The 20,488-nt window shown below is 38.9% G+C and overlaps 1 protein-coding gene across 1 annotated transcript in view; it reads left to right on the top strand.

Moving 5' to 3' along the window:
- The window catches only part of LOC139711761 (DNA topoisomerase 2-binding protein 1-like), a 50,630-nt gene extending 38,493 nt beyond the window's left edge, over positions 1–12,137 (top strand). The window contains exons 21-31 of the mRNA XM_071623616.1: positions 239–391; positions 724–965; positions 1,758–1,936; positions 2,706–2,872; positions 3,830–3,988; positions 4,417–4,570; positions 5,814–5,920; positions 6,820–6,933; positions 9,266–9,460; positions 10,897–11,030; positions 11,524–12,137. Of these exons, the coding sequence (XP_071479717.1) occupies positions 239–391; positions 724–965; positions 1,758–1,936; positions 2,706–2,872; positions 3,830–3,988; positions 4,417–4,570; positions 5,814–5,920; positions 6,820–6,933; positions 9,266–9,460; positions 10,897–11,030; positions 11,524–11,611 (1,692 nt within the window). The 3' untranslated portion in view covers positions 11,612–12,137. The remainder of the gene's footprint in view (positions 1–238; positions 392–723; positions 966–1,757; positions 1,937–2,705; positions 2,873–3,829; positions 3,989–4,416; positions 4,571–5,813; positions 5,921–6,819; positions 6,934–9,265; positions 9,461–10,896; positions 11,031–11,523) is intronic.
- Positions 12,138–20,488: the final 8,351 nt, after the last annotated feature.

Raw genomic sequence — 20,488 nt, 5'->3', positions numbered from 1 at the left:
GAAGACATTGTACTATACACCTATTGGGAGAATCATGCATTATGGCGGAGGCATCAGTCGCCGTAGCGACATTTCTAGTTCTGTTTATTTATTTATTACTTACTTATTTATTCATTCATCCATTCATCCATTCATCCATTCATCCATTCATCCATTCATCCATTCATCCATTCATCCATTCATCCATTCATCCATTCATCCGTTCATCCGTTCATCCGTTCATCCATTCATCTTGCAGGGCAAGGCCAATGACATCACCAAGGAGTTCCGTCTGGCCAAGAGTCAGGGGAAGACCATTGTCTCTCCCCATTGGCTGATGGCGTGCCAGGAAGAGAACAAGAGAGTGGACGAAGCCCAGTATCCTCACACTTACAACCCCAAGCTCAGTCTGGTATGTATACCCTTTAAAGGGGAACTCCAGCCTTGGTTGTTGGACTTGCAAATATGCAGCTCGTCCTTCTCTATTTGTTAGTTCAGCAGTTTTACATTCATCCCTCCACTTGATGACATTACCATAGTACATTTCTTGTTATGCAAACATGGCCTTTACATTGATATAAAAAAGAAATGGTGTATGTGTAAAACTGAGACGTCCAATTTTGTTTCCAGACTGGTTGGTTGTCTCAAATTTTGCAGTGTGAGGATTAAGGTATCTAGCAATGCCATGCCTACATCTTGAAATTATTGATTCAAATTATCCTTGTTTCAATGCCGTCTCTGCAGTCAGTTGTGGCTTCTCGCAGCCAGACTCCCGCCAGGCAAGTGCAGCCCAGACCACCACCAGTGCCTGCCGTGGCCACCCCTGTAGCTCCCCCTCAGCCCAAGGCAGAAAAGAAACTGGATGGCAGCATCCCAGCAGATTCACTGTCAGACGAGGAACTGATGAGGGCGGTAGACGCCGGGGAGCAGGAAAAGGCGGGGCAGGATCTTCAGAAGCAGCTGGATAACATCATGTCATCCTCCATGTGAGTGATTCAAGTCTTGCTTGAGCATCAGTGTGACTAGTGTCATGTGATTAGTGTCATGTGACTAGTGTCATGTGACTATACGAAGTCATTTCTTTTGGTAACTCTGAATATATTTAGGTCACAGAAAGTGGGTTGGCTGTGCTCCTTTCTTGCTTTGCAAGCAATAGTTATATGCCGTTTAGCCAAACTTGATAACACAGAGAGACATGATGTTATGTGTGTGAATTGCTTAAGTGAAATACATCTTAAGTGAATACACTGTATCCGTTTTGCACTCCTGCACACTGTCATCTGTAATTCCCAGTTTACAAGCAAATGTCAACAAAGATCTTTGTGGACAGGAGAGGGAGGTGTGCAGGATTGGGAAAGGGACTGTGGAAAGTGTGGAGTAAAGTACATGTTTATATGGTGCACTCCCGTTGTAATTACCACCGTTATGACAAAATTCCGGTAACAACGAAGTAAAAAGTAAGGCAGCAACATTATTCATTCTATGCATATTTAATGTTTATTTGTTCAGTTATAACGGAATTTTGATATAATGAAGGAAAACTACCAGTCCCCAGGAATTCGTTTTACGGGAGTCCACTGTATTCATGTTCATTGTTCACGTTTTTTGATTTATCACTTTGATTACTGCCTATCGAGACAGAAGTTTTCCACAAATTATGTCTAGAAGATAATGGGAAAACTTTGTGAGTCATATGAGCTATTGATATCAAGGAACTACAGATTATAAGGTTATTCTCTGGACTCTCCTAATCCTTGTTTTTTTTTCTTCTTCTTAAGGAACCTTCGTGGTAGCAGAAGGGGTCGAAGGCGTCACGGCAACAGTGTCTCAGGTCTCTCGATCGGTGGCGACGCAACCTCCGGCTCGGATGGTAATGTCAGTGGTAGGAGAAGTTCGAGATTGCGATCCAAGCGCAGTTCTGAGAAGACGCAGCCAGTTGAGATGGCGAGGGACATAGGTGAGAATGTCTCTCATTTGTGTTTGCGGCATTCCTGTGTGTATGAGATGATGGAATAGCCATTTTCTCTTCTTTTTTTTTTGGGGGGGGGGAGGATGTCAAGTTGTGTAGTCATCATAAATCCACTAAAATATTTCTGCCATAGGAGGAAAAAACGAAAGCAGTGGACATCTCTTTTCACTTTTGGCCAACCAAAAAGATCAGTGATAGACTGTCTGACACCTGTTCATTTGTGTTGTTATAAAGGAAAAATGACAAAGTTGATGTCCAAGATGCAAACATGTTTGGATGAGATGTCATGCTTAAGCCACTGTGAGCTACACCTGGTCTTGCTCACCACTAGTGCTTATTCCTTGTTTATTGTTCAGATTATAACATTGTACGATGTCTGTTCAGACAGTTTGTGCATAATCTTGCACTGAAAGCTATTCAGGAATAATCAGAGAACTTCAAATACTCTGCACCCCCCCCCCCCCCCCCCAACAAAAAGGGGTTGGGGGAGGGTTAGGGTTGATAATGCATCTTAAATGTATGAACTGAAGACAAAGAACATTCCTGACTTACATGGATACGAGCTATGATATGATGAGCGTGATATGGACTCCATATGACTCTATTTAATAATCCAACACAAGTACCTTATTCAGCAAAATGGAAAAAAATAACAACAAACAAACAGAATCTTGCATTTCATTCATCACGGGCTGATTTTTCATGTTATTTATTTATTTATTTATTTATTTATTTTTTTTTTTTTTGTCTGGGGAAGGTCTCCACACAGAAGCATCGCAGAGTGTGCAAATTACCTGGGACGATCCGACCAGCCGGAGGGAGAAAGAGCGGATCTTAGCAAAGCTGAAGCAGGCAGACAATGAGCACACAGATTCAGATGAACCCGGGGAGGATGGTCAACAGGTGGAAGAGCCAGCCCAGGAGGTAAGTCAAGGGGAAAGTCCCACTGATTTGTGAGCACATCATGTAGATTATGTGATCTGCTAACTATGAACTTGTATCACAACTGTAAGGTAATTCCTTGGTATGCAGAATCTTCAGTGGCGTATCCAGGGGGGAGCACACCGGGCATGCTCCCCTTTATTTCTTTTTTTAAACCAAAGAAATTACAGAATTCCTGGATCCGCCCCCGGAAATTATAGGCTTGATTTTGAGTTGCAGTGGATAGAAACTGCCAATTATGTCTCCGACATTGATTAGCAAACTCTTTGCACGTTGGTTTAATTACACTGGAGCATTGCATTCATACTTTCCCCATGAAGCAATGTAGGAAGGTATTGATTAAGTGGAGATAACTTTGTGCATAGGATTTGGAGTGTATCAAGTAAAAAAGACTGCAAATGTGCATAGACCCAAGCAGGAGACCACATTTTGTCATGTGTTTAATTGTGATTAACCCCATAAGGGCCACTGCCTCACCATCCAATCGCCATTGTTCAGGTGTGGTCTTGCCTTCAGGTGTGACAGGGTTATCTGATAATTCACTGTCTCACCTTTTACATGCATGGTATCACTTGGAGCAAAGATTTACCATGGTGAATTCAGTGAGGGGTGTGAGCATTAAGGGTTTTTCTCTCATGCATGGACTGGTTATGTGTTAGAAACCGTGTATTGTAGCATAGAACTTCAACTGAAAAACTTGGCATCATTCTTTGTCTATCATTAATTGGGATGATTTTTTTCTTATGGTGCTACATGTAAAAGGAGAGAAATACTGTGCCACCTCTAATGAATGTACTCATGTTTTCAGGTTTCTGAGCACAAACAGTTTTACGTTAATTCTGAAAACCTTCCTCATTTTCATTTGCCTTTGATTGCAACATCCCATAAGGACCGGTTCCCTCATGTCAATCCAAACTCTGAAATTCCCCTTCTCTCCAGACCCCCCGCAGCAGAAAGGAGGCCCCAGCACAAGGGGCAAACGCTGACGACACCCCTCCCACTCCTACGCCCAAGGCCCCGCCCATCAGGTTGCCTCTGGCGAGACCCGCGGTGGCGCCGCAGCCAAGGGACGAGATCGAAGACGAAGTCAAGCAAGAGGTAAGAATGAGGTTCCTTGTTTTGAAGGGAAAGTCTAGATGCTGATATTATGTTGCTTCGTATGAAAACAAAACAACCAGAGAAGTAGATCTGTCTGAATTTGGGGGAAACTAAAAAAAATTAGACACACAAAGTTATGAACTAGAGAATAAGACAGATGTTGTAACTCAGTATGATGTAGATGTTGAGCAGCTCACCTTATGGTTTCTACACAGAAATTAACCAATTTCAATTTTCTCAAATATTTGGGCACAGACAGAGCTTATTGGCTGTTTCACTCTTATTATGTACCAAGAACAGGTCTGCTGGAATATTTTTCTCGGGAGAAAAATGAAACTTGGTGAAAACTTTGCAAGACTGTCTCTTCTCTTTTGATTCAATAGCTTTATTTTAGATGTGTGTGTGTGCTTGACTTTTTAATTCTACAGGCAGCTGTTAAGCAGCAGGATGTTGCACCCAAGTTTCTCTTCAGCGGGATGAGCCAGCAAGAGAAGATTGATTACAGCGCCCTCGTTGAGCAGCTTGGTGGCGTGGTGAAAGACGCCCAATACTTTGATGCCTCTTGCTCCCACATTATAGTTGGTATGTTTCATGTCTCTTGTCTGTACCTTTTATCCCTTCGCTAAGCCAAGTCAACTCACAGTATACATGACCCTGCATCACAAAACGAACACAAAGTCGCCAGACATAAAATTTTAGTTAAGAGCACATTCTGAAAAAGCAGACTTTAAGCTTTAAAGTGATGTATAACTCAAATCAAATTGACTTTCCTAACCTATCTAAATATTGGAAAGAAAGCACACACTCAAGAAAAGTGTGAACTGAGAAAAGAGGCTCTGAAGTACGGTGTCCATTCAAACGCTAAATTTTTACCAAGCCGTGCTGGCTGTGTGATGAATGGGACAAAAAACAGAATGTAAACCACCAGAATAACAACAATGAAAGGACTATCAATTAAACTGAAATTGAGCATGCCTTACTAACACATTCTGTCAATAATTAATGCCAACTTTCAAAGCCATAGCATCATCCTTTAAAAAGTTATGAGATTTGAAAGTGAAGAGTGTGTACAAGGTTTTTAAGAATGAAAAGGGAACTCTAAAGATACACCTAATCACACTATTCTACCCAAAAGCTGTTCGAGATAAACTGCTAAAAAATAAATTTTCCAGCCCGTTTTACGATCCCAAATTTTAGCACAATGTAGAAAAGGACTTGCTCTTTCAGAAAATATGAAAAAGTCAAGATCAGCTAGATTGACCCATTTCACCTATATTTAGTCCTCACACAAAATCAGTGTGTGCGACTTTTTGTTCGTTTTGTGATGCATGGTCAGATATGATATGCTCTACTATGATGTGCAGCAGGTCACAAATGGGCCTGTCCTATGCGAGCAAAAACTTTATTACTGGTTACAATGATTTGATTTAAAAGGTTAGAAAAAAAAAAGATAGACAACCAAAAATGTGTCAAATATTTCATACCAGTAATTAAATGACTGGACTTTCTCCGAGTCTGGAATATGTTTGTGTATACTTATCCTTCTCTTGACCTGTTGAAGAAGAGTCCGGAGTTTACTCCGGCAGGTGTCTATGGGAAATGCGTATTGTAGCAAAATCCTCAACGTGTTAAGACAGGAGTTGAATTTCAGCTCAACATGGTAATTGATATGAGATGCAGTGCATAATTCTACTCACATTCGTGCTGGACTAGGATCTTTGTTGTCTTATCTATTAATTTCTCTTCCCCCCCTCCCCCCCACCCCCACTAACAAATCTACAATGCCCGTTTGACTGTTTGTTTTTCAATTCATTGCATCCTGCAGGTAATCCCACAAGGAACGAAAAGTATCTCGCTGCCCTGGCAACAGGCAAGTGGGTTCTCCACAAGTCGTACTTGGAGGCGTGCAGAGAGGCCCGGGGCTTTGTAGAGGTCAGTATTGAGATTCAAAGCTTCCTTAAATAGGAAACCCACCAAAAACAATCACAATTTTTCATACATGTAATAATAAATGAAATGTTAAAAAAATGGTATTCTTAATTGCTACAAGTAAAAGCATGTTCCCGTACTAAGATATGTCAGAGTTAGCATGTTCTTTTTCATTTTGGGTAGTTTTAGTGCAAGTTTTATATTTATACAGCTAATATTTGAGATTTTTGTCATTTCTGTGTACAAAATGGAAAAAATTGTGTGAGCATGAATATTGAATATTCATGACTGGTCAAGAAGTGTTTTCAGAAAAAAAACTGAAATTTCATTATGAAATTTCTTCCATATTTCTTATCTGATTTTTGTCATTTCTGTGTCATTCTGTAGGGAATATTTGCTCTTTCTTTTGAAGTTTTATATTAATTTTTTTTCCCTTTAGGGGGGTGGTTAGACTTCCTCTTAAAGAACTGTCAGCAAAAGCGTGTGTAGCTGGCCCTATTGCATTTTATCACCAAAACATATTTGTGATTTCTAATGCAGGCAGAACTTAATACCAGTACTTATTCCCTTCTCTTCCAAGAAGTGCAAACATGACTCTCTTAACAAAAAAAAAATCAGCTTATGTACTGACTGAAGCTCACGTTTAGATTATGTGCAGTCAAGAGTATTGACCCACTTACTATAACATATATTGACCAATTGACCATTACCATACAATTAGGTATCGTTTGTATAGTTATTGTATGTGTTATTCCAGAAGATAATCAGATGATGCCACTTGCATAATAATGATTGAATAGTTACATGATACACCTTGAATCAATCGTGGGCTTTTAGCATGGTTGAGGTGTTGCCATTATCTCGCTAATTTTGCTTTTGCTTTTTTGAAAACATGGTTTCAGGAGGAGCCTCATGAATGGGGAAACCAGACGGACCTTAGCAAGCTCAGTGAGACAGGGAAGAAGATGGCGCTGGCTGCCACCAGATGGAGAGCCAAGCTGCAGGACCAGGAAAGGGTAACTACTGACAATCTGTTGTTCATTTTGCCCCACATGGGTTATTTTGGAGCTATTCAACCCCCTCCCCCTGAATATTTAGTTTTGTTGAAGTAAAGCTCCGCGAAAACATGAAAGGCAACACAAAATGCAAACATAAGAAAGCAACTTATCCGTGCTGTAAACCAAGCTTGAACATTTTCAGTGCTGTAAACCAAGCTTGAACATTTTCATGGATCAAACAATTCCTAAATTCAAATCTTCTGTTTTGGTACCACTGGACTAGCTGAAGTAGAATAGAGGTAAGTTACAGTTGCCAAGATTCAGAATGAATTCATGAAAGTTGCATGACTTTGCTTGTTATGGAGAATTTTGATGAAATGATAGTTGAGACCTGATTTATGAAGTAACGGGAAATTTCTGGTCTCGACGTGCCTGCAAAATTAGAAAAAGGTTAAAGTCATAACAGGTAGGCCTACATCTTGGAGGTGAGTTACTGAAATTGGGATGGTGGCCTGCAAGTCAATCACTTTTTTTTTTGAAAGTGTGTAAATGAGTTGATGATATATGGTTAGTGTAGAAGATGCATGAACAAGAAGTATCTTACGAAGGTAAAAGGATCCAAGATATATTATCCAATATGTACCATGCGATTGCTGCATGAGCATGAATGTAGGATGCTAAGGAGACAGCACTCACTGGTGTGAATGTTGGTTGCTAAGGAGACCGCACTCACTGGTGTGAATGTTGGATGCTAAGGAGACAGCAATCACTGGTGTGAATGTTGGATGCTTAGGAGACAGCACTCACTGGTGTGAATATTGGATGTTAAGGAGACAGCAATCACTGGTGTGAATGTTGGATGCTAAGGAGACAGCACTCACTGGTGTGAATGTTGGATGCTTAGGAGACAGCAATCACTGGTGTGAATGTTGGATGCATAGGAGATAGCAATCACTGGTGTGAATGTTGGATGCATAGGAGATAGCAATCACTAGTGTGAATGTTGGATGCTAAGGAGACATCAATCACTGGTGTGAATGTTGGATGCTTAGGAGACAGCACTCACTGGTGTGAATATTGGATGTTAAGGAGACAGCAATCACTGGTGTGAATATTGGATGCTAAGGAGACAGCAATCACTGGTGTGAATGTTGGATGCTAAAGAGACAGCAATCACTGGTGTGAATGTTGGATGCTTAGGAGATAGCGATCACAGGTGTGAATGCTGGATGCTATGGAGAGAGCAATCACACATGACGTAAATCTCTCGTTTGAAGAGGCTACACCCCCGTAAATAATGCCAGTGTATATGTTGGCAATCAATGACTTACAAACCAAAGATATACAACACCTGTTTCTTGACCCTGGCCTAATCTAAGCATCAGTCATCGCCACAGCGCCACGGGGGGGGGGGGGGGGGGTGGGGGGGGGGGGCACCGCGAGAGGAGGAGATTGTTTTGGATTTGGCATGGGCTATGTAGCTCCATGGTGCGTGTGTGTACGTGTGCATTACACATTGTCAGCACCGGCAAACTGGCAATGCTCTCCTTATTCCTGTATTTTCGTTATTTACGGGTCAATTTTTTTCGTTCGAAATGTAAAATGGATGACCATAGAATTTCTCAATAGAATATAAAATTGAAAACTTTAGAAAGGATAGAGAAAATTGAGTTCACTTTGAATGGTCTGCCACTGGCAGATATCCTTATCATGCTCTTACGTAATACGACAGCTGCTGTAGTCATTAAACCCTGGCTTGGCCTCCAGGTTTGTCACGCCTGAGCAGAAAGTTAATTTGCAATGGACAAATACTTCGACTCCTAACTCTCAAACGAAGTAATCGTTAGGGGGGTATAGCACCCCATCAGCTTCGTTAAAGTGGGGTCTCGCCTCAAACGAGGGATTGACGGCATGCAGGTGTGAATGTTGGATGCTAAGGAGACAGCAATCATATGTGTAAATGCTGGATGCTATAAAGGAGAGAGCAATCACAAGTGTGAATGCTGGATGCTAAGGAGACAGCAATCACAGGTGTGAATGTTGGATGCTAAGGAGACAGCACTCACTGGTGTGAATGTTGGATGCTAAGGAGACAGCACTCACTGGTGTGAATGTTGGATGCTAAGGAGACATCAATCACTGGTGTGAATGTTGGATGCTAAGGAGACACCAATCACAAGTGTGAATGTTGGATGCTAAGGAGAGAGCAATCACAAGTGTGAATGCTGGATGCTAAGGAGACAGCAATCACTGGTGTGAATGCTGGATGCTAAGGAGACAGCAATCACAGGTGTGAATGTTGGATGCTAAGGAGACAGCAATCACTAGTGTAATGCTCCCCTTCCTTTAGGCGGGATGCCACGAAGGGGCCTTTGACGGCTGGAAGGTACTCCTCCTGGTGGAGAAGAGCAAGGAGATGTGCTTCAAACGCCTGCTGGAGGCGGGCGGGGCCAAGGTGCTGGCCGTCCGACCCCCCTTCTCCGCCCACCGCGATGCCAACCACGCTTTCTTTGACCTGCACAAGGTCAAGGCCGATGCCAGCACGGTAAGACAACGTTGACTCTGGCAGTTTCCATTGAGTTCTTTGCAGTATTTTTACATTTACCTTCCTATTTACCTTTGTTCCAAATTCAAGTCAATGTTCTATTCGAGCATATTTAAAGGGGATGGCTAGTAACTGGTCAGTGGGAATGCTGGGGGATGATTGTTCCAATTCTTTTTGGGATTCATTAAAAAGTACATTATATATCTATTGTTCTGTGAAAATTATTTGCTTCAGAATAGTCTCATATTCACGTAATGTGCAGTTTAATGCCCATCACTGTACAGGCATGCTAACCTGGAAATATTAAACTGCACATTACTTGAATATGAGACCATTCTGAAGCAAATAATTTTCACACAACAATAGAATATAATGTGCTCTTAAATAAATCCCACAAGGATTGGAACAATCATCCTCCAGCATTCCCACTGATTCCCACTGATCAGTTACTAGTCATGACTTTTTTCTTTGAAGTCTCCCGCAAATTTTGAGACCAAATTTGCGATGTCCGGGTACACCGTTCTGAAGTTACGTAATGTTTTGCGTATGCATGTCAACCCGATAATGGCTCAAATTCATGATATCATGTGCAAATCCAATGCAAATTGTGTTTTTTTTTGGTTAAATTGATATAAATTAGATTATTTCAACTTTTAACCATTGAAATTAATCAATTTTAATGTAGATAAGCTTGAAAAAGTGCCTGCAACAAATTTTGGCCAAAAAACAATAGAAAACAAAAGGTCCAAAAAAAATGAAATACATAAGAAATTAACAAAACAATAAAAAACAAAAGAAACTGATTTTGATTGTGCTATTTTTTTACAAGAAAATTGTTCAATGTGTCTTGAGGAACTCTGACACAAAAATTTAGCAATCATTCAGTCTTTTTAATGGAGTTATAGGTGAAAATATGATTTCATGCGTAAATTTGCATAATTATTTACTAAAAATTGAAAATCAAAATTTTTCTATTTTATGACCATGTAATCTTGTAGTTGACATCCGGCTCTATGTTCAGGCAAAATTTTGGGCGATTGCGCGATCGGCGGCCGAGATCTGAAGGGGGGGTCAAATTGAACCCCCCAGTAAAAACTTGGTCTCAAATAGCCCAGTTAGAATAGGGTTAAAGTACACAGTAATTATGTGACATGTAGTCATGATGGAGAGGAAGAATTTGTTTCAGTTTTCATCATTGCAAAATGCTCTTCAGTATCTGTGTTGTGCAGTCAGTAAGAGTATTATGGACATCATTTACCTGTTGAGAGGACTTTGAAAACAAAAGAATCAAAACTAGGAGTATATACATGTATGTCATGGTTTAAATCTCACCCAATATTGAATTAACTCGGCGAGTTTCTATTTTGTTATTATGAATTTAATCCTTGCTATATTTGTTGATACGTCTCAAAAAATTTCAAATGATTAATTTTCAGGTTGCTCTGGAGGACCTGGTGCAGTCTGGAGTTCTCTGTCTCAAGCCAGAGTACATTGCAGACTTCCTGGTCCATGACCCAAGTCCTGACCCTGAGAATTACATCATCAATGAGGCCAAGCCCATCATTCAGAAGTATGTCAGCCCTTTTATTTTTGTCTTTGTCTTAAAGTTATTAGTTTTTTGTTTTTTTTAATCAAGAAAAAAAAAAGATGATTGTACAATCAAAGTATATAATTATGCTTGGCATATAGGCCCATTCATGCACAAAAGTTGTCGGTTTTGCATCATGATGTGAAAATCAATCTTATTTGCCGCTGTTCTCTCATGGCCAAAAAGCTCACTAAGCGCTTCGTACCTCCAAACTGCACATGCCTGTAAACTGTGACCCTTGTTCGCCAAGTTACTTCATGAAATTGTAAGATATTTCCCAGATAGGAAGAAAAGTGTAAATGCAGACTGACTTTTGCATCTCGATGCAGATCATAATAGTGATTTTGTTTTTGTGACTACACTAAACTTTATCCGTTCTCGAATACCCCCCCCCCCCCCCCCCCAAAAAAAAAAGAAAGAAATGGTGGGAAAAAAATGGTTTTCGAAAATGCTGTGTCTCATTTTATTTTGACAGGTTGGTGGAGCAGGCTGCCCAGGGAAGCAAGAGGAGGCCATCTGAAGCGCCATCCACGCCGAGGAGCAAACGGACTAGACATCGCTAGGAGACAGGAGTTCAAACACTTTATCAATGAAATGAAGCATCGCAAGTGGGAAAGAGTGGAAACTGAGTTACAAAGAGATTCGCTGAGCCAGGAAAAGTTTGTTCATTATATCGGGCATTTTGATAGAGGAAAAAACCCAATAGGCTTTGTTGCATGGGACCAAAGAAATTGAGTTTGTTGTGTCAGGTATTTGTTGATATCAGATCTCTTTATGCCAGTTGTCTCCTGCAGTATGGTGTAGCCATTGCATTTTAATTTTTTGTATGCAATAGTGTAAGCCCCCTGTTAGCCACATTGTTCTGAGACCGTGATGCATCAGCGCTTTTGAAAACATTGTTTTTTAAAATTACATGCGTCTCATTATAGAATCGTTTAATGCTAGAAATGTAGTGCTGCAAAATTGTACAGGAAATGTCAAGATTGATGCTTTCAATATACTGTGGCATACAGACTGTAAAACACAATATTTTCGCGGCATGAAATTTTCGCGAATTGGAGCCGACGGCCATTTTAGTGGCATGAAATATTTGCGAGTTGCCTCTAACATACAATACATGTAGTGTAGACGAAAACTTTCGCGTGCATTTTAATTTCGCGAATCCTGGCTCTCGCGAAATTCGCAAAATTGAAATGCACGTGAACTTAAGATCGGTGTCTGAACAAAATATGTGAAGTTGGCAAGCCGTTGACCAAGTTTGGCAAGCAAATGTGACACAGAGTTAAGCAGACATGCGTCTTTGTAGACCCATTTGATAAAGCGAAAGCAATTTTCAAAGTAACTTTTGAAGTGAGCAACACTGCGCATATCCTGGCTTTTGAAGTTGAGACCAGGTTAAGTCAGAGAACAGCTAGCGTGTGGCATGGCAGACAGTCTGGATACAGGGTTTCACGGGTACAAAACCTCTTGGCAGACTGGTGTAGTGGAGACACAGATGTGAGGCAGCGATAGGTGTTGCAGAAAAATTTACATATTGAGACTGACACTACTGATTTGAAGTGAAGCTATGAAAGCAGAAGTTTGAAATGATCAATTGCCATTATGTTTTTGAAGGAGGTACAGAGTTGGACATCCAAGTGAACTTTGCAAATTTGGATCGTTTGTTCAATGAAATTTTTGCTCGTTGTTAGTGATTCCTCTTGTTATGTGGTGTTGCGTATGTGCATCGTGGTTTGCATGTTTGAAATAAATTTTTGCTCATTTCATCTGGAGTTTGTCCCTTCTGCACGTGATGAACAGGGTCCACTTTTAAGCTGATGTGGAATTCCTTTTTCTCGAGACAATGATTCTGTGGGGTAAGAAGAAATGCGGCCACACCGCATCCCGAATGTATTTCGCTAATGGCGTACTGAGTTTAGTGCAATGCTGTGCTCTCTTTGCTAAATTTTTGTATTTCCTTCAGGTTTAAAGGATAATACTCTTTCCGTCAAATGCGACATTGTCACCATGAATTTGATGCAATAGTAATCCATGCCAGTATTTCAGGTGGATCCTGGTCTTTGTCTGTACTGAAAAAAGGCTTCTACATTTACAGTAGACTCCTGTTGTAACAAAGTCCTCGCGACCCGCAGTTTTCCTTCGTTTTATTGAAATTTTGTTATAGCTAAACAAGTAAACAATAAAAGATATAGAGCTGATAGTGTTGCAGCCTGAATTTTTACTTCGTTGTAACCAGAATTTTGTTATAATCGTGTTTGTTATAACAGGGGCCCATTTCATAAAACTTGTTATCAGTGACAACTGCCACATTTCTATGACAAATTTGCTCTCAGCCAATCAGATGCGATGATTTCAGTAGCTTGTCACATCTGTGACAACTTGTCACTGATGACAAGTTTTATGAAACGGGCCCCAGGAGTGCACTGTAGTAACTACGTAAATTTTGATTCACATACAGACGAACCCCGTTATAATGAACTTGGATACAACAAGACTTTGTTATTACAATGTGTATAGGAGGATTTTACTTGTACAATTGCTGTATTTATCTTGTTCTTTTTAACAGGATTTCTATATAATCAGAAAATACTTATCTCCTTATAATGGCTTTGCCTGTACAGGCATTCAGGATCCATTATTCCCTATAAGTTATCTGGTAGATTACTGTATACGCCATATATTTAGCAAGTCTAAATTTTCGCAAATAGGGGCTTCCTGACGATTTAGCGAGTTGTTAAATTCACGTTTGTGGAGTACAGTACTGAAGGGAGAAATGTGTACGTGCATGTCACATTCATATTAGGATCAGAGTCAACATTTTTGCGTGTCTTTAAATTTGCGAAATGCCAATTCGCAAAATTTGCGAAAATAAAAACCTTACGAAATATTTAGCATATACAGTAATATGGATAGCAGGTCTGTAAGTGTGTTACCCGCCTACATATAAAATGTCTGTCTGGCACTTCTAAGGTATTTCACTCGTTGTATTCTGAGGTTGTGTGGTCTATCAGAAAAAACACTTTAGGTGTAAGCTGGCAATAATGGGGTTCACATCCCTTGAACCATGGCCTTGATGTTTTTGGGCTTGGAGTTCAATTAGTTGTGGCAGTCTGTGCTTGTACATGTATTTTGCAAGTGTTTAGCTAAGGATACGTGTGTTTTCCACAACTTATAATCTCATCCCCCTGCCAGAAAAAAAAAGAAGAAAAAAACAGAAAAAAGCATATGAAAATTGAGAACAAAGAAGAAGAGAGATAGTTTGCTCATTTCAAAGGCATCTTATGTCACAAATTTTGTTCATAAAATACATTCAGCAAGTCAAATAGTATTAAGACATGGGAGGTGTATTGACAGGTAACTTAAGAACAATTACCCAAGTCATTTCATCTTGTATCAATCTCCAGTGCATGGAAAATCGAAATATTGGTAATTGAGAAAGTCCATATAGCAGCTTTTGATTTTTCCCTTCTCTCTGTGAACTTCACATGGTGTGACTACAGTGTACCTGGTATGTTTTGAGTGTCTGGACCACTTTACTGGTTGTGATATCGTTGGGAACAGTTTGTACTTTGAATGTGGTAACCAGGTGACGTGTTGGGTCACCATCTATGTATCCTACCAACAAGTAGTGCCATTTCGAATCCCACTCCCTATGCAGGGCAAGCCTTTGAGTCTATCACATTGCTATTCACCACTTCAGTACACAAATGTTTTCTGCCATCACAAAATATCAGACCAAAAGTTCAAAAGTTCAAAAGTTTTTATCATGCTTTTCACCATCAACATTGCCGGGAGCAGTAATGAGTAAATTGGAGACTTTGTGCTTCATAGCTAAGTTAGTATTCTTATGTCTCTGTTTACGATCTGAAAGTTTGTAAATATCAATGTATGCCTGGGAGAAGGACACGACCACACGCAAGGTACGTGTTATACCTATGGGCCTCGCCAGTGTTCGCATCATTTTCCCTGGCACACCCTTCTTGAATCGCGTGAGTTGGCGTCGTTCTCCTGGGCGCACGACGATACGTTGATCAGTTGTATAAATTATGTGCGTGTAGAGAGAGAGGACTGACTTTTGCTATGAAATGTAAATGAGTAAGTAATTTATTGTGAATATTGTATCATAGTTTATCTATACATCTGTCGACTGTTGGATATTTTATGACAGGAAATAAATGAGAAATATCTTGTATTTATCACTGATTGGCTTACATGATGATATTTATGTTGTTGTGATGGCCTTTAATTGATTTTTTGTCGATCCCAACGGAGGTTAAGGGAGACTAAGGGATCACCTGCGGCGTCTGTCTATCCGTCGTCCGTCTGTCCGTCTGTCCAAACTTTGGAGGTGGATGTCTTTTGGGGATTTGAAGATCACCACAAGGTCAACGGTCACAAACAGGGGTCAATAAACTTTTAGGGGTCAATGTTAAGTTACAAACTCCTCTTGTACTAACACTTTGCCTTGATTCCACTTTATAACAATCAACTTAGATTTTTACAAATGTGTTGTACATTTATGGGCGAGACACATTTCGGCACTTGCCTTGTTTTTTAAAGTGTCAGAAATACTGGTAATGCAGTTCCACTCCACATCCAAATATTAATAAATACAAATACCAGTATAAAAGAGTATGGAATATGTACATAACTTGTCCATTTGTGTACATATTCAATGTGCTACATGTACATATTCAGCATGAACAAACGTACAATACAGTGAGGAAATTATGGAATTTTATTTTCACTTGTTATCACAAAGACTTATATCGGTCACAACCATAAAAATGCAAACTGGCTGAGGTACAAGTATCACCTCAGAAAACTCTCCTGGTTTTGTCTAGAAATGTTCAACAGCGTGATGATAGAGTTACGATAGAAACCTCCCAATACACAAGTCTTAACTGTTTTTCAAATAGAGAAAAAAAGTTCAATTAAAGCCACAGTTACGTTTCACGTATTTCCAAAGAAAATTTATATGCAAAACAAATATTGTATTGATTATGATATCAGACAGCGCCTAAAGTTCTTACTTTCGAAATGAATACGTGTGCCAGACGGTAGAGTTCTTTTTGAGACTATCAGATTCATTTCCCGACAATCAAATGTCGCCGCATAACTGACCGCAATGGAAAAAGGAACAGACCCACACATATGGCGACTGACTGACAAATTGACAATTTTGACTTTCATCGACGTGATTACAAACATTATTCATTGCATGCCTTGAATAATAGCCATGATAACACCTGTAGTAAGAAAATCATACTATTTGTTTATAATATATGCACTCAGCCACCCAGCAAAAGAAGAAGAAAAAAAAAGAAAGCCACCTTTTTTAGTTCATATTTTTCACAGAAAATTTGATGAAAGTCAATGCGCTATGATACCATTTTATTAAAGGTAATTTAATTTGGCATCAACCAAGTAGGCAAATACAAAGAGAAGTTTTACGCATGGGTGAACACATTCGTTTTTTGTCCTCCAAGGCACAAAAGTAAAAGTAAAAGTTGCCAAAATTGACATGTGTTTTATTTGCAAAATGCCCTTCAAGATTAAGATGATAACAAAGTACCATATTATCATAATGAGATACATGAATGAAATTGCAAATATATACAAAATTACGTGAAATGGACATAAGAGAAGTGGATGATTAACTAAAAATAAAACTGAAATAGAAGGACTGATGATTAAATCTGAAGCTATTAATTTAGTCACGAGCCTTACATAATTCAGATCGGCATACAATTGTACATTGTAGTTGGAAATATATACACTGTATATATGAATATATACAGTCAAACCTGTCTCAGCGGCCACCTCTCTATAGCGGGCACTGAAAAAATTCCTCGCACGAAATTGCTGTACTATATTATGGACCCTTTGTATAGCGGCCGCCTGCCTAACGCCGCCAGCGGCCACTCATTTTGTATCCCGTGGTGAATATCTACCTGCGTATAGCGCCACAAGGATTTAGCTGAACCGTTAAATCAGCCATGGATACGATGTCTTTTACGTTCATTGCGTGAATTCTACCGAGTCCTAGCTCTGTCACAATCACACAGATATGATTGTCTAAATCAATGCAGCTCTTTGCCACGAAAAGTCGTCTTACCACTAACTTGACTAGATTGAATCTAGGCTTCAGTAATGCCGTCCAGAATAGGTGCTACAAAGGCAAAGACAACTCCTAATAACATCTTAGAATTTTACTAAAATGACGACTAATTTTGTTTAAGTCCCTTTGAATATAGACAATTATGGTACTTGTCTGGGTATTGTTTGTTGTTTACGTAAGCTTCACACATTATCAATCTCCATCGAACTCGGCGCTCATGAACCACGTTCGTGCAAACCGGTACAAACCACAGCAATTCCTTTTGGCCGAAATGTTTTTAAAATCAAAAGAACAGAAGTAGGCCAAAAAAAAAAAAAAAAAAATGAAGTGAATTGAATTGTACGACAAAAATCCCCATAATAGCTGCACATGCAAACGTATTTGCTGGTTGTGCTTACATACGGTATTTTCTGCTATTATGAAATGCAGGTATTGAAATTCAAATTGGCCACCAACCTGTCTATAGCGGCCACTTTTGTTGTTTCCCTTGGGTGGCCGCTATAGACATGTTTGACTCTGTATGTGTATATATATATATATATATATATATATATATATATATATATATACACTGTATATATATATATATATATATACACTGTATATATATATATATATATATATATATATATATACACTGTAAATACCGTGAAACAGAAGACGTCAGAATTCTGAAGGACCCAATTACCATATTTACGTAGGATATCAGTCTACATCTGTGCCGATTTCTTCTTTTAAACAGATTTCAACAATAATATTATTATGCCACTGGACTCCATAATAAAATTAAATACAAGGCTTGACGTGGATGGTGAATTCATTGAATGATAGCGAATTAAGTTGTTTATGGCACTTTTATTTGATAAGTGTGCCTTCAAACTTTGTTTCCCTTTTCGCAGGTGGTCTTTGAAATCTATAAAGGCTACTAAAGGGACAAATAAATGACCACAATTACTGAATAAGCCAAACTGTAGTTCTACTTTGCGCATGAGCAGAGAGAGGTCACTCGTATGAACAGGCATATAGGTATTTTAATTCACTGAAGTATATAAGTTTTCTTAATATAATGATCATTCACAGTAATTTTTAATGGTGCAAGCCTGGTATTAGGCGTTCTTAAAAGGAAAAAAAAACCTTGTTAATATATTTCGTGCAAAATAATGAAATTGACACTTCCCCCAAATAAATTGTTAAATGACGGACCATTTCAGTCACTTGTGTTCCCGACAAGTCGATATATTGTTTTGATATGAGTGTTAATTCCATATTAATTGTTTTTACGTCAGACAAGCTTATGCATTATGCTTATGCTTATGCAATTTGTCGCAAATATAGATCAAGTGAAAGGCAAGACTGAGAAAAAAAGAAAAGTCATTCTTACCAACGTGAAAATGAGCTAACTCCGAACTGCCTTATACTATCTTAAAAGGAAAAAAAAAACAACTTGTTAATATATTTCGTGAAAAATAATGAAATTGACACTTCCCCCAAATAAATTGTTAAATGACGGACCATTTCGGTCACTTGTGTTCCCGACAAGTTGATATATTGTTTTGATATGAGTGTTAATTCCATATTAATTGTTTTTACGTCAGACAAGCTTATGCATTATGCTTATGCTTATGCAATTTGTCGCAAATATAGATCAAGTGAAAGGCAAGACTGAGAAAAAAAAGAAAAGTCATTCTTACCAACGTGAAAATGAGCTAACTCCGAACTGGCTTATACTAACTACCTTATCTATTTATTTATTTATTCATTCATATTTTTTTTTTTTGTGCTTCTGATATCTTCATGTAATTAGATGGTCAGAAAGTGAACGCATTTACAATATCGAATTTTTCCATCTCATCAAATAAGAAGTTGTATTGTTTGCCCTCTAGCAACCGAGGACCCATTGGTTTTGCAACGTGGGATCTTACAATTATGTCCAACTGCACAACATCCTTGTTGGTAATCATCACGAACAAAGACCCGTCAAAATGGCGAATAACACACCACGACATTCCTTTGTAAGGAATACGAAACAATACTTTCTTTCCATTGGTAGTGAATGCATACATCTTCAGGGACTTCGTGTAAACGTCGCACCGGTAGAAAAGAACATCTGTGTAGATGTCTACAGAAGATTAAAGCAAAATGTTGTCATACATTGTACTGATTTCAAAATGGTGCACGTTCCATTGAAAAAAAAAATGAGTCCGAGACGAGCGTTCGTCTATCCACCCTGCTCCGACAGTCTGTTCTATACCCACACAATTGTAAATTGAAAAATGCATTTAGAATCGCATACGTGCATAACCCTTAACTGCATTTCATCCTGATATAGTTTTAAAGGGGAAATCCAGTCCAGTTTTAAGTTAGTCTGATAAGAAAGAGTAAATTATTAGCAGTTCAACGATAAAATTTTGATCGAAATCGGGTGAAAAATTATGAATTGATGACATTTCAAAGTTTCGCTAAGTTTTCAGGAAACAGTTCTTGAACAGTCAATATGAATATGCAAATGGCAAAGTGAGCATGTCATCCCCTCACAACTTGCCGTATGGTTTGTACATAAAATTGTGAAATTTCCAGTTTTTTCATTCAAATGCAATTATGCCCGAGGCTAAAATCCTTACATACCTAACTGATCACTATTCTGAAGTTATTCAACCGGGAATAACATCATGTTTCAGACTTCAATGACAGAAACATTGAATTTTTGTCTTTTTTTTGTATATGACCAATGGAAAATTGTGTGGGTATGACATGGTTAGCTCACTCATTTGCATATTCTTATCCACTGTATAAGAACTGTTTTACAGAAATTAGCAAAACTTCAAAATGTCATAACTTCCTTTTTTTCATCGGTTCAGTCAAATCTTTACCAGTGAACTTGTCAGATTCTCTTTTATTAGACTAACTTATATTTGGACTGGATTTCCCCTTTAACTGATGATTGACTACGTATGACCTCTTCTAACAGCTGATAACTTCACAGCATCAGTGGTTGATGACAGGTAAACTGAAGCTCAAGAAGAAGAGTTCTACAAATTTCCTCTTGTTTTCATCTCTTTTGATAGCATATGCAATCTTTAGTATTAATGTTATCCAGAGTGTATCTGTTCGATGTGTGACCTGCATTATTTGTATGAAGTTGATGAAGTACAAAGCTAATTTACAGTAAACGACTTTCTAATTATCTCAGATCGAGTGTTGTGAATAGACAAGTGGTTCTCTAAAAGAGCATTAAAGTTTCCCTCAATATCCTACTATTTTGTTGTTTCTATTCCCAATGATATGGGAAAAGTGAGACAAGATTTTCACAGTATGCACT

Source organism: Diadema antillarum, unplaced genomic scaffold, assembly GCF_040938485.1.
Source record: "Diadema antillarum isolate AM-2024a unplaced genomic scaffold, OU_Dant_1.0 seq00001698_RagTag, whole genome shotgun sequence".
NCBI lineage: Eukaryota > Metazoa > Echinodermata > Echinoidea > Diadematoida > Diadematidae > Diadema > Diadema antillarum.
Note: the sequence above shows the minus strand (reverse complement) of the source record. Positions and strands in the feature narration are given on the sequence as shown.